Raw genomic sequence first — 16,546 nt, 5'->3', positions numbered from 1 at the left:
CACAGGGCCCTATGTGTGGGGTGCGATGGTCCCGGATGTGTGCAATGAACACATCCGGCATCATCGCGTCACAGTAGGGGGCGGGGCTTAGCGCCGAGCGGGTTTGCCGCTCCGACGCAACCGCCGGCCATCCTGAAGGTGGACACGTACCCTCAATGTGTGATTGGTGAGAAGTGGAGTTTTTCCAAGAGAGAGCGGTGGGACTGTGGACAGTTTGAGGGGTGGAGCGTGGAGGCGGGGCTGGGGTAGAGCCTGGGCGGAGTCTCAAGGGGGCCCCGAAAATTTTGCCAGTATGGGGCCCCGAAATTTCTAGTGGCAGCCCTGCATACAATGCTGCATAGGTTGATTATGGCCCCATAGAAAATATGCCCTATACAATGCTGCATAGGTTGATTATGGCCCCATAAGATGCTCCATAGATAATGTGTCCCATACAGTGCTGAATAGATTATGGCCCCATAAGATGCTCCATAGATAATGTGCCCCATACAATGCTGCACAAAGGCTGATTATGGCCCCATAAGATACTCCATAGAAACATTTGCCTCATATAATGCTGCACAAAGGTTGATTATGGCCCCATAAGATGCTCCACAGATAATGTGCCCCATACAAAGCTGCATAGGTTGATTATGGCCCCATAGAAAATATGCCCCATACAATGCTGCACAAAGGCTGATTATGGCCCCGTAAGATACTCCATAGAAACATTTGCCCCATATAATGCTGCACAAAGGTTGATTATGGCCCCATAAGATGCTCCATAGAAACAGTTGCCCCATAGCCGTCTGCTGCGATAAAAAAAAAAAAATACACACACTCACCTCTTGTCCGGAGCAGGCCCCCGGCACTTACGATATTCACCTGTCCCCGTTCCACCACTGTGCGCTGCTCCTCTTCCGTGTTTTCCGCAGTGACTGTTCAGGCAGAGGGCAGTGCGCACTAAACACGTCATCGCGCCCTCTGACCTGAACGTCACAGGCAGAGGACGTGGAAGTGGAGCGGCGCACAGCGGTGGAACGGGGACAGGTGAATATCGCGCAATGCTCACCCTCCCCGTTATACTCTCCTGCTCCCGGCGTGGTCTCTGGCAGCTTCTCACTGACAGTTGGTCTCCGGCCCCCCCCCCAGCTTCTTCCTGTGTTCAGCGGTCACATCATACCGCTCATTAAAGTAATGAATATGTGTCCATATTCATTACTTTAATGAGCGGTACCACGTGACCGCTGAACACAGGAAGAAGCTGTGGGGGGCCAGAGCTGCAGGAACATGCAGAGACGCGCCGGGAGCAGGCAAGTATGATTTGACAGCTGCCGCTCCTCCTTCCCCGCCGACCCCTGGGACAACGACTCTAGTATAAGCCAAGAGGGGCACTTTCAGTCTAAAAAAATGGGCTGAAAATCTTGGCTAATACTCGAGTATATACGGTAATTAGATTTCCTTGGTTTATCTTTAGGAGGCATCACACCTCCTGAAGCCATGTCCTACTGTAGTATTCCTTAAATGTTGTGCTTTTTTCTTATTAACCCATTTGTAATCCTGCCTGAAGAAGGAGCCACTGTGCTCTGAAAGCTGCAAACATATTATTTTCTGGTTAGCCAATAAAGGTATCACTCCTAGAATACTTTTGTCATCATTGGGCAGAAAAGTATTCACATCGATTTTTCTGGCTAACACGGTACCACAATACAATTTGTTATTGTACATCCTGTTATTGTACAGGAAAGATATATATCTTGGTATTGTGTTAGCCAGTAGATAGAAAAATATTTAGAATTGAGAGTCTTCAGTGGTTGATACCTTTTAATGGCTAACTGAAAAGATGGTAACAAATTGCAAGCTTTCGAGACTACACAGGTCTCTTCATCCGGCAAAGACTAAAAGAAATTCTGAAGAATCACATATTGATGCACAACATAGCACAGAACAAAAAAAAAAAACATGGATAAGACAGGTGACATGAAGCAGAATTACCATTAGTGATAAACAGTTATGTTCATAAATATTGGGCCAGTTCTTAGATAAGGAATGTTTTATTGTCCTCTGATTGGAGTCTGGTTCTGTTGTGATGACCCCACATGGTCTGAGGGGCAAGTTCCTTAGCTGATGTAAAAAGACATAAATCCATGCGACACATTAATTCCTGCACTAAGACTGTCAAAGGTCGTCATCAGTTTATATTCCCATACTCTTCTGTCTCTCTTAGATTTGAAGCTACTTTTAATACAAGTAATTTCATGTCCATAATGTTATGATTTCAGAGACAAAAATATTTTGCCACAGGGAGACTCATTCTTTTTTTCTCTTATTGTGTGGCTATGAGAGTTCATTCTTGTTCTCAGTTTCTGCCCTGTCTTCCCCACATTCAGACCCCCAGTTGGACATTTAGTACAAATAATTAGGTGCACCACATTAGAACTGACGCAGCTGAAAGTACCTGGTATTTTGTAGTCCTGATGTGAATTGGGGATCTTTATCTTGTTCTGATTGCAAGGAAAAGTACCTGCAGCTGTTGGAGAGGACAGGGAGCTCTTGACAATGATGCTTCTTAGATTTGGGGGCTGCCTAAAGCACAATAGTGGGGGGTCTGGAAAAATGGATTGTAAGCGGGCATCTTTTTGTAGTAAAGGTTGTAATTTCTGTAAATTCTGGTATCCTCCATTTTTATACAGGAAAGATATATATCTTGGTACCGTGTAAGCCAGTAGATAGAAAAATATTTAGAATTGAGAGTCCTCAGTGGTCGATACCTTTTAATGGCTAGCTGAAAAGATGGTAACAAATTGCAAGCTTTCGAGACTACTCAGGTCTCTTCATCAGGCGAGACTAAAAGAAATCCTGAAGAATCACATATTTATATATCTTTCCTGTATGTAGACTGGACACCTCCACCTGGACGCAACCCTCATTTGGATAAATATATAGACACCTTCAGACACTTGATAAAATCCACAAAGTCCAAAAAAAGAAGAAAATGCAAATACCCGCACTGCTGGCAAAACGCGATCACCTATCTGCGTGCTGTAATATGCTGTACCAGTACCTCTGCCTCCTACACCTTGCAGGGGCACAAGGGGTGCTTAACCAAAAAAGTGCATGTTGTCCAAAGGTAAAAAGAGAAAAAGTAGTTAGCACTCACCAAGCCCGCTGCTGCAAACAAGTAGCGCGAAACAGCTGTCATCCTTCAGACATCATGTTCTCCCTGTCCTTGTCCTAATAAAGACTTGTTTGCAGCAGCGGGCTTGGTGAGTGCGAACTACTTTTTCTCTTTTTACCTTTGGACTTGATAAAATCCACCATCATAGATACTAACAGGAGACAAGCATCCAACATCAGTGCCTAGGAGAGAAAGGTACAGTCTCTGAAGACCAACAAAGAAATGATCATCAAACCTGCTGACAAGGGAGGTGCAATAGTCATGATGAACACATCAGACTATATGAAGGAAGCAAACAGACAAGAGCAATCAATTCATGTGTGGGCACCCTTAGGCTACGTTCACATTTGCGTTGTGCGCCGCAGCGTCGGCGCCGCAACGCACAACGCAAACAAAAACGCAGCAAAACGCATGCACAACGCTGCGTTTTGCGCCGCATGCGTCCTTTTTTTCATTGATTTTGGACGCAGCAAAAATGCAACTTGCTGCATCCTCTGCGCCCGGACGCGTGCGCCGCAGTGACGCATGCGGCGCAAAACGCAAGTGCGACGCATGTCCATGCGCCCCCATGTTAAATATAGGGGCGCATGATGCATGCGGCGACGCTGCGGCGCCCGACGCTGCGGCGCTGACCGCAAATGTGAACGTAGCCTTACTGAGCAGGTATCTGGATGGGTAGAGGGTATTCTTAAACCCCTGGTAAAGGATACACGCAGGTTCATTCAGGATACAACTGACCTATTGAATAAACTATCAGCAATAGGTCCTTTACCAGAAGGAACCATCCTGGCCACCATGGATGTGGAATCTTTGTACTCCAATATCCCACACCAGGATGGATTAAATGCCTGCAAATTCTTCCTGGAAAACACAGGGACTGAAGCGGATTCTGTGGTGAAACGTATAAAATTCATCCTCACCCACAATTACTTTGAATTTGACAAGAAGATCTATCTACAGGAGACTGACACAGCAATGGGAAGTAAAATGGCCCCACAGTATGCAAATCTTTTCATGGCCAAGCTTGAAAGCGACTTTTTGTCCTCATGTCCCATCAGGCCTCTGGCCTACTACCGCTACATTGATTCAAGAAAAGCACATCCAGCCCATGAATGGCAGCGCTTCCCAGGACTCACATTCAAAGATGATATTTCATATTTTTTTATTTCATAACTTAAAATAGAAGAGATACAACGCGTTTCGGATACAGTATATAGAGAAAAAAGAATGGATCTACCTGTGGCAATACATTTTTGTCTCTCAAATCATAACATTATGTACATGAAATTACTTGTTTTAAAAGGTAGCTTCAAATCTAAGAGAGACAGAAGAGTATGGGAATATAAACTGATGACGACCTTTGACAGTCTTAGTGCAGGAATGAATGTGTCGCATGGATTTATGTCTTTCTACATCAACTAAGGAACTTGCCCCTCAGACCATGTGGGATCATCACAACAGAACCAGACCCCAGAGGACAATAAAACATTCCTTATCTAAGAACTGGTCCAATATTTATGGACATAACTATTTATCACTCATGGTAATTCTGCCTCATGTCACCTGTCTTATCCATGGTTTTGTCTTTTTTCTGTGCTATGTTGTGCATAAATATGTGATTCTTCAGAATTTCTTTTAGTCTTTGCCTGATGAAGAGACCTGCGTAGTCTCGAAAGCTTGCAATTTGTTACCATCTTTTCAGTTAGCCATTGCAAGGTATCAACCACTGAGGACTCTCAATTCTAAATATTTTTGTTATTGTACAGAAATTCACACTTGGCCCTCACTGCTCAATTAATGTTGTCGATCATTAACTCCTTAACCCCATATGACGTACTATCCCGTCGAGGTGACCTGGGACTTAATTCCCAGGGACAAGATAGTACGTCATATGCGATCGGCCGCGCTCACTATCGCAGCTGACATCCGGCACAATGTGCCAGGAGCAGTCACGGACCGCTCCTGGCACATTAATCCCGGAACACTGCGATCAAACATGATCGCAGTGTTCCGGCAGCATAGGGAAGCAAAGGGGGCTCCCTGCGTGCTTCCCTGAGACCCTCGGAGCACCGCGATGTGATCGCGTTGCTCAGAGGGTCTCCTACCTCCTCCTCCCTGAAGGCCCCGGATCCAATATGGCCGCGGGGCTGCTTCCGGGCCCTGCAATGAGGTGGCTTGCAAGCGCCTGCTCAGAGCTAGCGCTTGCAAGCCTCCTGCAGTGCACATCAGATCGCTGATCTGACACAGGGCTTTGCAAAGTGTCAGATCAGCGATCTGATCCTATAATATGATGTCCCCCCCGGAGCAATGTTATAAAGTTAAGAAAAAAAAAATTGACATATGTAAAGAAAAAAAAAAATTACCCCAAAAAAATAATTGTTCCCATAAATACATTTCTTCATCTAAAAAAAAAAAAATCAAACAAACAATAAAAGTACACATTTAGTATCGCCGCATCCTTAACGACCCCTTCAGTAAACACCGTAAAATAGAAAAAAAAAAAAAAAAAAAAAGAGGCAAAAAAACGCTTTGATATCATACCACCGAACAAAAACTGGAATAACACGCGATAAAAAATACGGATATAAATAACCATGGTACCGCTGAAAATGTCATCTTGTCCCGCAAAAAACAAGCCGCCATACAGCATCATCAGCGAAATAATAAAAAAGCTGTAGTACTCAGAATAAAGCGATGCAAAAATAATTATTTTTTCTATAAAATAGTTTTTATCGTATAAAAGCGCCAAAACATAAAAAAAGATATAAATGAGGTATTGCTGTAATCATACTGACCTGAAGAATAAAACTGCTTTATCAATTTTACCAAACGTGGAACGGTATAAACGCCTCCCCCAAAAGAAATTCACGAATAGCTGGTTTTTGGTCATTCTGCCTCACAAAAATCGGAATAAAAAGCGATCAAAAAATGTCACGTACCGAAAATGGTACCAATAAAAATGTCAACTTGTCCCGCAAAAAACTAGACCCCACATGACTCTGTAGACCAAAATATGGAAAAATTGTAGCTCTCAAAATGTGGAGACGCAAAAACTATTTTTTTCAATAGGATTAGGGGATGTGTTTGGGTTAGGGTTTCAGTTATAATTGGGGGTTTCCACTGTTTAGGCACATCAGGGGCTCTCCAAACGCGACATGGCAACGCATCTCAATTTCAGCCAATTCTGTGTTGAAAAAGTAAAAACAGTGCTCCTTCCCTTCCGAGCTCTCCTGTGCGCCCAAACAGGGGTTTATCCCAATATTTGGGTATCAGCGTACTCAGGACAAATTGGACAACAACTTTTGGGGTCCAATTTCTTCTGTTACCCTTGGGAAAATAAAAATTTGGGGGCTAAAAAACCATTTTTGTGGGAACAATTTTTTTTATTTTCACGGCTCTGCGTTATAAACTGTACTGAAACACTTGGTGGTTCAAACTTCACAGCACATCTAGGCAAGTTCCTTGGGGGGTCTAGTTTCCAATATGGGGTCACTTTTGGGGGTTTCTACTGTTTCGGTACATTAGGGGCTCTGCAAACGCAATGTGACACCTGCAGACCAATTCATCTAAGTCTGCATTCCAAACAGCGCTCCTTCCCTTGCGAGCTCTGCCATGCACCCAAACGGTGGTTCCCTCTCAGATATGGGGTATCAGCGTACTCAGGATAAATTGGACAACAACTTTTGTCTTCCAATTTCTCCTGTTACCCTTGGGAATATACAAAACTGGGGGCTAAAAAATAATTTTTGTGAAAAAAATAAAGAATTTTTATTTTCACGGCTCTGCATTATAAACTTCTGTGAAGCACTTGGTGGGTCAAAGTGCTTACCACACATCTAGATAAGTTCCTTAGGGGGTCTACTTTCCAAAATGGTGTCACTTGCGGGGGGTTTCAAGGTTTAGGTACATCAGGGGCTCTGCAAACGCAACATGGCGTCCCATCTCAATTCCAGTCAATTTTGCATTGAAAAGTCAAACAGCGCTCCTTCCTTTACGAGCTCTGCCATGCACCCAAACAGTGGTTTACCCCCACATATGGGGTATCAGCGTACTCAAGACAAATTTTACAACAACTTTTGGGGGTCCATTTTCTCCTGTTTCCATTGGTAAAATAAAAGAAATTGGAGCTGAAGTAAATTTTTTGTGAAAAAGTTAAATTTTCATTTTTTTTTAACATTCCAAAAATTCCTGTGAAACACTTAAAGGGTTAATAAACTTCTTGAATGTGGTTTTGAGCACCTTGAGGGGTGCAGTTTTTAGAACGGTGTCAAACTTGGTTATTTTCGATCATATAGACCCCTCAAAATGACTTCAAATGTGATGTGGTCCCAAAAAAAAAAAAAAATGGTTTTAAAAATGAGAAATTGCTGGTCAATTTTTAACTCTTATAACTCCCTAACACAAAAAAATTATGGTTCCAAGATTATGCTGATGTAAAGTAGACATGTGGGAAATGTTACTTCTTTAGTATTTTGTTTGAATTTTTTTGCCTTTAAATCACAGAGATATGTCAAAGTTGGAAAATTGTGAAATTTTCAAAATTTTCGCCACATTTCCATTTTTTTCATAAATAAAAGCAGGTAATATCAAACAAATTTTACCACAATCATGAAGTACAATATGTCACGAAAAAATCTCATAATCATCAGGATCTGTCATAATCATCAGGATCTGTTGAAGCATTCCAGAGTTATAACCTCATAAAGGGACAGTGGTCAGAATTGTAAAAACTGGCCTGGTCACTAACGTGCAAACCACCCTTGGGGCTTAAGGGGTTAAAGCAAAGTTTGGCCAGAAAGACTGGACCTGGTCTTGTAGGGACCATATGAGCACATTCAGCAGCACAGAAGGGAGAGAAGGTAGATTCAGAAAATAAGATATCAGGGTTATAGGAAGCCAGCAGCATCATTACCATCCGCTTTCTCTTACAGGCCCATCATAATAATGTTCCTCAAGTGATTTTCTAACTTGTCAGTACATTCTACGTGTGCTGTCATTTGGCTTTGTAGTTTACAGATCTGGGCAGGTAACGGTCACCGTCTTCTATCCCCAGAGGGTAGGTGGATCCTCCAGGTTGTAAGCTCTATATAAAAGGGCTTTAATGCCCAAAGTCATTTGAACAGTTTTGAATGGAGGAGAATGTTGTGGTCTAGAGGCAAAATGGCGATCATGGTAATACAGCCGGACAACACCACGGACAAAGTAGCCACAGACGGTGACTGAGAAGAATCTGTGACTTCTCTGCATTTAGTGGTTACTACTCACCTGGGTAGTCATATGTGGGAATCTCCTCTTTACAACACTCATCACCCCTCACATATGTCTCTGTAGTATCAATATGGGTCAGATCTTCACCCTGAAACAAATATTGAGAAAAATCACAGACAGATGGAGAAGTCACATCTATGATAAGCTCTAATCCTGCCATCTCCACCATTCTCATTACACAAGTATAAAACATATAATACTGGGGGATAAAACAAGACTGAGCACAAGACCTTCACAGCCATCTACACATCATAGGGGAGATCTCATGACACCTTCTCTCCATCTACCTGATGATCCTGAGGAAAATTAGGATCTTCTTGTTTACAGTCCTGTGGAAGAAGAGGACTGGAACATCTCTCTGGTGTTGTCCTCTTACTGGATAGATCTGGAGGAAACACATACAGGGACTGAATTCATTCTTTACATACAGATAATTATAGGCCGTGTGTATTTAGTCCTGTCTATTACCTGGTGATGTGAGGGGCTGGGGAACCTCCATCATGACGTCCTTGTACAGATCTTTGTGTCCTTCTAAATACTCCCACTCCTCCATGGAGAAATAGACAGCGACATCCTGACACCTTATAGGAACCTGACACATACAATGATACAGTCATCCCCTGATCCCTTCATAGCGTTACTGTATAATGTCCCAGCATTCCCAGCAGTGTCACCTCTCCAGTCAGCAGCTGAATCATCTTGTAGGTGAGTTCTAGGATCTTCTGGTCATTGATGTCCTCATGGATCAGGGGGTGAGGTGGAGGACCCATGATTGGGCTCAGGGGTCTTCCCCATCCCTCAGACACAGGGTCCTGACAACTCTCACTAGAGGTCTTCTTCACTACTGTGTAATCCTGGTTATGGAGAGACACATTAATAAATCTCACTACAGACATTTCCAGAGTCCTCACCTCTCCAGTTCTGTCCATCTGTTATTCCCATAGATGAGAATGATGTAATGTGACGTCATCAGAATCTCTCACCTCTCCAGTAAGCCGGAAGAGGATCTCTAGGGTGAGGTGTAATATTTTCTCTGCCATCTTTTCTCTGTCCATATCCATCTTTGATGGATAAATCAGGAAAATTTTCTTATGTAGATCTTCACCGAGAGGATCCGATATTGTAGAGACCTGAATGAGAAGAAGATGAGCCGATGTAACATCATAAAAATCCTGTGTAATAATACAATTACTGGAGATAATAAGGGGAAACATATGAAATTTATTATTTAACAGTATTTAGTTTTCTTTTTTACATCTACTAATAAAACCGATATATTTTAGGCCACAGACAACAAGCAGTTTCTTCCTCGGAGTCGGCAGCTGAATACGTTTCTCATAGACACATGTTCCATAATGCTAATTCTCGTCTCATTTACCGACACTGGAATCGGCATTAGTAATACTGCAGGAGATATTCATTACACGTGACAGGAGAAATAACGACTTCATGATGAGGACGACATCTTCATCTCCTACTACGGCTCTAGAAACATATTTGTCCAGAGTCGGTCACTGACTCCATCACCACCGGCCGTCTATATGAAGGTTTCCCATCTTCCCCGCACTGTAATCTTCCATCACGTTAGATCTCAGCTCTGATTCACACACAGACGTTTGAGGCTTTTATAAAAGCTTTTTTGTTTCCACAAACACCGCAAACAAAATTATCTGATCACAAATAGAGATGGGAAAACCCGAACAGTAAAGTTCGGTGTCCGTACTGAACACCTACTGTTCGGGCACCGACACAGAACACGGACTTCACCAGAAAATCAGTGTTACTGTTCGGGTTCGGCTGTCCGAATACCGGGTTTTTGCTGCGCTGTCATGTGCATGACAATGGGGCAAACACCACTTCTGATCGGTGGGGAAATCCTTCCCGCCGGTCAGAGCTCCCAGCTGTGATCGGAGGTATAAAGTTTACCTCCGGTCACTGGTGTCAGCTGATGGGACTACTGCTCCCATCATCTGATACCTGCAGCTACTAATTAGTGAGAGGAGGAGCTGCGGATGGGAGTTTTCATTAGCTGCTCCTGCGCTGTAAATAAACAATTAAAAAAAAAAAAACTAGCGTAGGTTTTACTAACAAGCCAAACGAAACTCACAGTTGGGGGCTGCAACCCTCAGCTGTCAGCTTCAGCAAGGCTAGATAAGAAGAATAGAAGGGTCCCCATGCTGTTTTTTAATTTAAATAAATAATTTAAATAAACGGCGTGGGGTCCCCCCATTTTTGACAACCAGCCTTGCTAAAGCTCACAGCTGGGGGCTGGTATTCTCAGGTTGGTAAGGGGTCATTGTGAAGAAAACAGATTGTATCTTAGTTTCCCAGACAACCATGTTTTTGGAAACCAAAAAGAACTGATTTTTTTATCTGTATATTGGCTTTTGAATTTAAGTGTTTATGGCTGGTGGGTCAAGAAGACAGACTTGCCAACTGATATACTATCTAACATACTGTGTAAAGGTACCTTCACACGAAACGACTTTGTAACGATAACGATAGCGATCCGTGACGTTGCAGCGTCCTGGATAGCGATATCGTTTAGTTTGACACGCAGCAGCGATCAGGATCCTGCTGTGATGTCGCTGGTTGCTGAATAAAGTTCAGAACTTTATTTGGTCGTCCGATCGCCGTGTATCGTTGTGTTTGACAGCAAAAGCAACGATACCAGCGATATTTTACACTGGTAACCAGGGTAAACATCGGGTTACTAAGCGCGGCCCTGTGCTTAGCAACCCGATGTTTACCCTGGTTACCCGGGGACCTCGGCATCGTTGGTCGCTGGAGAGCGGTCTGTGTGACAGCTCTCCAGCGATCAAACAGCGACGCTGCAGCGATCGGCATCGTTGTCGCTATCGCTGCAGCGTCGTTTCGTGTGAAGGTACCTTAAGGGTACTGTCACACTCTGCAACTTTCCAACGATCACGACCAGCGATACGACCTGGCCGTGATCGTTGGAAAGTCGTTGTGTGGTCGCTGGGGAGCTGTCACACAGACCGCTCTCCAGCGACCAACGATGCCGAAGGCCCTGGGTAACCAGGGTAAACATCGGTTACTAAGCGCAGGGCCGCGCTTAGTAAACCGATGTTTACCCTGGTTACTATTGTAAATGTAAAAAAAACCAAACCGTACATACTCACATTCCGGTGTCCATCAGGTCCCTTGCAGTCCGCTTCCCGCTCTGACTGAGTGCCGTCGTAAAGTGAAAGCAGAGCACAGCGGTGAGGTCACCGCTGTGTTCTGCTCTTACTTTCCGGCCGGCAGTCAGTCAGAGCGAGAAGCAGACTGCAAGGGACCTGAGTATGGATGTGAGTATGTACTGGGCTACTTGCACACTGAACAAGTCTGTAGGAACCTGTTCAGACCACCAGAAAACTTGAAGCATTTAAGCTGTTCCATCCTGCATGTCCACATGTATATTTTTTTCTCTCTGAACCCTGCTTATACAGGTACTATACAGATAATCAGGTTTTAAATACATCAGATAGGGATTGCATACATTAGTTAGGACTGCTCTATAAGGGTATACCTTGGCGATTTGGTGGAGCAGCTTAGTATACATTTTTTTGCAAAAAAACTTATCAACTAAATACCCTGTTTTCTTTACATCTTTTGACTAGCACTTGCTTATTACTGTGATTTTTTTACAACAGAGTATTTTTGACCTCACTGTGCTTTTTTGTGTCTTCAAGTTTTCTGGTGGTCTGAACAGGTTCCTACAGACTTGTTCAGTGTGCAAGTAGCCCATGTGTTTCTGGTTCAATATACCATACCTGTCCGTCCTTCTGTCCCACGCAGTAATCCATATCTGTGGGATAATTAGTTTTTAACCAGTATGACGCCAAGATGTGACCAATCCGGCTGAAAACTACTGGTGAATGAGCTCCTGAGAGCGCAGCATCTGTGAGCAGGTTGTGGGATGCAGTGATGCAAGAGAGGGAGAGCAAGGGTTAACAATTTGAACAGATTTAATATAACAGGGGTTAAACTCCTCGTAGGGAGATACAAAGGGAGGTTGAACAGTACAGTGGCGGATAAGCAACAAAAGTGAGCAGTAAACATAATAATGGCAGTTCCTGAAAATCACTTATCGTATCAAAGGCCTCTCAGTCTTTAGCTGTAGCTTTGGAGACAATGGTGCCAGCAGCAGGTGGTGTGGTTTCATTGGGATCTATCATGCAACGGTCCTTCTTCTGGCAGCACCAGTCGGTCTCCGGTACCTTCCGCTGAGCCCCTAGTCCATAGGTTGGTGCGGGCCACAGCAGGGCCGCAGCAATTCCAGAATCCGGCGTAGGGTGGTTCACGAGGATTAATTGGTCAGGCCACAAAAGTCTATCTGGTGCACGGCTCTCTCTCAGCAGCCCGGGCATTGTGCTCACAGATGAGGAACACACGGCAGCTCCCAGTCTGGTGAAGGCAGGACACCCAACTGCTCGGTCCTTCCTGGACACTTGGGTGATGGCAGGGACTGGTGGGCGCAGAGCAACGCAGCGTGGGTGCTCAAGGGAAGGAGCACACTCTTCAGCCTGATGCTCGCTCTCTGCCCGTGCCAAAACTGACTGCTTCAGAGTGTGCATTTCTTTGGGCACGTGCCCTGCTACTGGGTCAGGGGTTCAGTCAGGGTTTTTAAAGGGCCACTGTCACCCCCCCCAGGCGTTATAAACTAAAAGAGCCACCTTGTGCAGCAGTAATGCTGCAGTCTAACAAGGTGGCTCTTTTAGTTTTTGATTAAGTTATTACCGCAATAAAACGTTTTAAAAATTGGCCAAACGTACCAGCGATTGTACCGGGAGGCGGTCCGAAGCGTCCTCTATGAATCTTCAAACTGCCGTCACTCTTCTCTTCAGGGCCGATGGTACCCGCCCCCTTCGCGTTGTTGCTTCAAATCCGGCGCCTGCGCTGTGCGTGCCTGCCTGGGGCCTGCGCAGTCTTCTTTGGCCGTCATCACTCACACGCAGGGTGCCTGACTGCGTCTGTGCGGGCAGTGCGGCCGCCCTGTTACTGAATCCCCGCCCCGCACTGTGTTATTCATTATGCACACTGCGGGGCTGGCATTCCTGGGCATGCGCACTGCACTGCGCTGTTCAGGCCCTCCCCCAGCTCGGACGTTCTCCTTTGTCTGACGCTCCCCCGCCTTCCGGCATTATTTTCGGCTGCCAGATTCCAAAATCTGGTGAGGATTAGTGTATATGGCGGCAAGCTGCTGTGTGCTTTGTCTCTCTCTATGTGTTTGTATGTTTTAATGCAAATGCATATTTACACCAGCAGCAATGAAAATTAGGTACTTGTGTGGGTGGCCATAAATTACAAAGCACTGATGATCAATACTGTTTTTTTGGGGAGCATTATAGGTTTACATTGCGTTCGGGCAATACGTTTTGCGAATATAGCTAGCGTATTGCACCAGCGCAATGTCTTTAGCGGGATTGCTTTTGCCGATCCCGCTATCGCAGATCCACAATCTGCGCTAGCGAGGAACGGAGCTGGGACGCTGAAAGCAGCATCTGAGGTCCGACTGAAAATAACGGCACATCGCAAGGGCGTGCCTAAAAAATGGCATGCGCTAGCGATGCGATCCAGATCCTAAACACATTGCCGTCAATGGGTGCGCTAACGGACCCGTTGCATGGCGTAACTTGCGACAATCACGCCATGCAGCGTACTCCTTTTGCGTTAACCCATTAACGCTTAGTGAACCTATTCGTAACGCACTGAACATCACTAAAGGAGGAGGGGTCTGCATTATACCACATCAAAGAACAATAAACGTTGAGGGGTGACCATTATTACACCGTACTGCAGATCAATGCACGGTCAGGGGTCTGCATTATTATACCGCACTGATCATCAATAAACGGTGAGGGGGGATCATTATTATTCCGCACTATATATCTATAAACGGTCATGGTGGAGCATTGAGTGGAGCACTTAAATACGTGGCACTGAAATACGTGACACGTGGCACTGAAATACGTGGCACGTGGCACTGAAATACGTGGCACGTGGCACTGAAATACGTGGCACTGAAATACGTGGCACTGAAATACGTGACACGTGGCACTGAAATACGTGGCACGTGGCACTGAAATACGTGACACGTGGCACTGAAATACGTGACACGTGGCACTGAAATACGTGGCACGTGGCACTGAAATACGTGGCACTGAAATACGTGGCACTGAAATACGTGACACGTGGCACTGAAATACGTGGCACGTGGCACTGAAATACGTGACACGTGGCACTGAAATACGTGACACGTGGCACTGAAATACGTGACACGTGGCACTGAAATACGTGGCACTGAAATACGTGGCACTGAAATACGTGACACGTGGCACTGAAATACGTGGCACGTGGCACTGAAATACGTGACACGTGGCACTGAAATACGTGACACGTGGCACTGAAATACGTGACACGTGGCACTGAAATACGTGGCACTGAAATACGTGGCACTGAAATACGTGACACGTGGCACTGAAATACGTGGCACGTGGCACTGAAATACGTGACACGTGGCACTGAAATACGTGACACGTGGCACTGAAATACGTGACACGTGGCACTGAAATACGTGACACGTGGCACTGAAATACGTGACACGTGGCACTGAAATACGTGGCACTGAAATACGTGACACGTGGCACTGAAATACGTGGCACGTGGCACTGAAATACGTGGTACGTGGCACTGAAATACGTGACACGTGGCACTGAAATACGTGACACGTGGCACTGAAATACGTGGCACTGAAATACGTGGCACTGAAATACGTGACACGTGGCACTGAAATACGTGGCACTGAAATACGTGACACGTGGCACTGAAATACGTGACACGTGGCACTGAAATACGTGACACGTGGCACTGAAATACGTGACACGTGGCACTGAAATACGTGGCACTGAAATACGTGGCACTGAAACACGTGGCACGTGGCACTGAAACACGTGGCACATGGCACTGAAATACGTGGTACGTGGCACTGAAATACGTGGCACTGAAATACGTGGCACGTGGCACTGAAATACGTGGCACGTGGCACTGAAATACGTGACACGTGGCACTGAAATACGTGGCACTGAAATACGTGGCACTGAAATACGTGACACGTGGCACTGAAATACGTGGCACGTGGCACTGAAATACGTGGCACGTGGCACTGAAATACGTGGCACTGAAATACGTGACACGTGGCACTGAAATACGTGGCACTGAGTGCCACGTGCCACGTCAGTGCCACGTATTTCAGTGCCACGTGTCACGTATTTCAGTGCCACGTATTTCAGTGCCACGTATTTCAGTGCCACGTGCCACGTATTTCAGTGCCACGTGCCACGTATTTCAGTGCCACGTGTCACGTATTTCATTGCCACATATTTCAGTGCCATGTGTCACGTATTTCAGTGCCACGTATTTCAGTGTCACGTATTTCAGTGCCACGTGCCACGTATTTCAGTGCCACGTGCCACGTATTTCAGTGCCACGTGTCACGTATTTCATTGCCACATATTTCAGTGCCATGTGTCACGTATTTCAGTGCCACGTGCCACGTATTTCAGTGCCACGTGCCACGTATTTCAGTGCCACGTGTCACGTATTTCAATGCCACGTGCCACGTATTTCAGTGCCACGTGCCACGTATTTCAGTGCCACGTGTCACGTATTTCAATGCCACGTATTTCAGTGCCACGTGCCACGTATTTCAGTGCCACGTGCCACGTATTTCAGTGCCACGTGCCACGTATTTCAGTGCCACGTGTCACGTATTTCAATGCCACGTATTTCAGTGCCACGTGCCACGTATTTCAGTGCCACGTATTTCAGTGCCACGTATTTCAGTGCCACGTGCCACGTATTTCAGTGCCACGTGCCACGTATTTCAGTGCCACGTGTCACGTATTTCAGTGCCACGTATTTCAGTGCCACGTATTTAAGTGCTCCACTCAATGCTCCACCATGACCGTTTATAGATCTATAGTGCGGAATAATAATGATCCCCCTCACCGTTTATTGATGATCAGTGCGGTATAATAATGCAGACCCCTGACCGTGCATTGATCTGCAGTACGGTGTAATAATGGTCACCCCTCAACGTTTATTGTTCTTTGATGT

At 45.3% G+C, this 16,546-nt stretch overlaps 1 protein-coding gene across 1 annotated transcript in view; it reads right to left on the bottom strand.

The window, feature by feature from the left end:
- Positions 1-16,546, bottom strand: part of LOC143767925 (uncharacterized) — a 74,901-nt gene that overhangs the window by 20,428 nt on the left and 37,927 nt on the right. The window contains exons 8-12 of the mRNA XM_077256444.1: positions 9,409-9,555; positions 9,100-9,279; positions 8,894-9,017; positions 8,713-8,810; positions 8,423-8,513 (exon numbers count right to left, since the gene is read on the bottom strand). Of these exons, the coding sequence (XP_077112559.1) occupies positions 8,423-8,513; positions 8,713-8,810; positions 8,894-9,017; positions 9,100-9,279; positions 9,409-9,555 (640 nt within the window). The remainder of the gene's footprint in view (positions 1-8,422; positions 8,514-8,712; positions 8,811-8,893; positions 9,018-9,099; positions 9,280-9,408; positions 9,556-16,546) is intronic.

Source organism: Ranitomeya variabilis, chromosome 4 (genome assembly GCF_051348905.1).
Source record: "Ranitomeya variabilis isolate aRanVar5 chromosome 4, aRanVar5.hap1, whole genome shotgun sequence".
In the NCBI taxonomy this organism is placed as follows: Eukaryota; Metazoa; Chordata; class Amphibia; order Anura; family Dendrobatidae; genus Ranitomeya; species Ranitomeya variabilis.
This window is presented reverse-complemented; position numbering and strand designations above follow the sequence as displayed.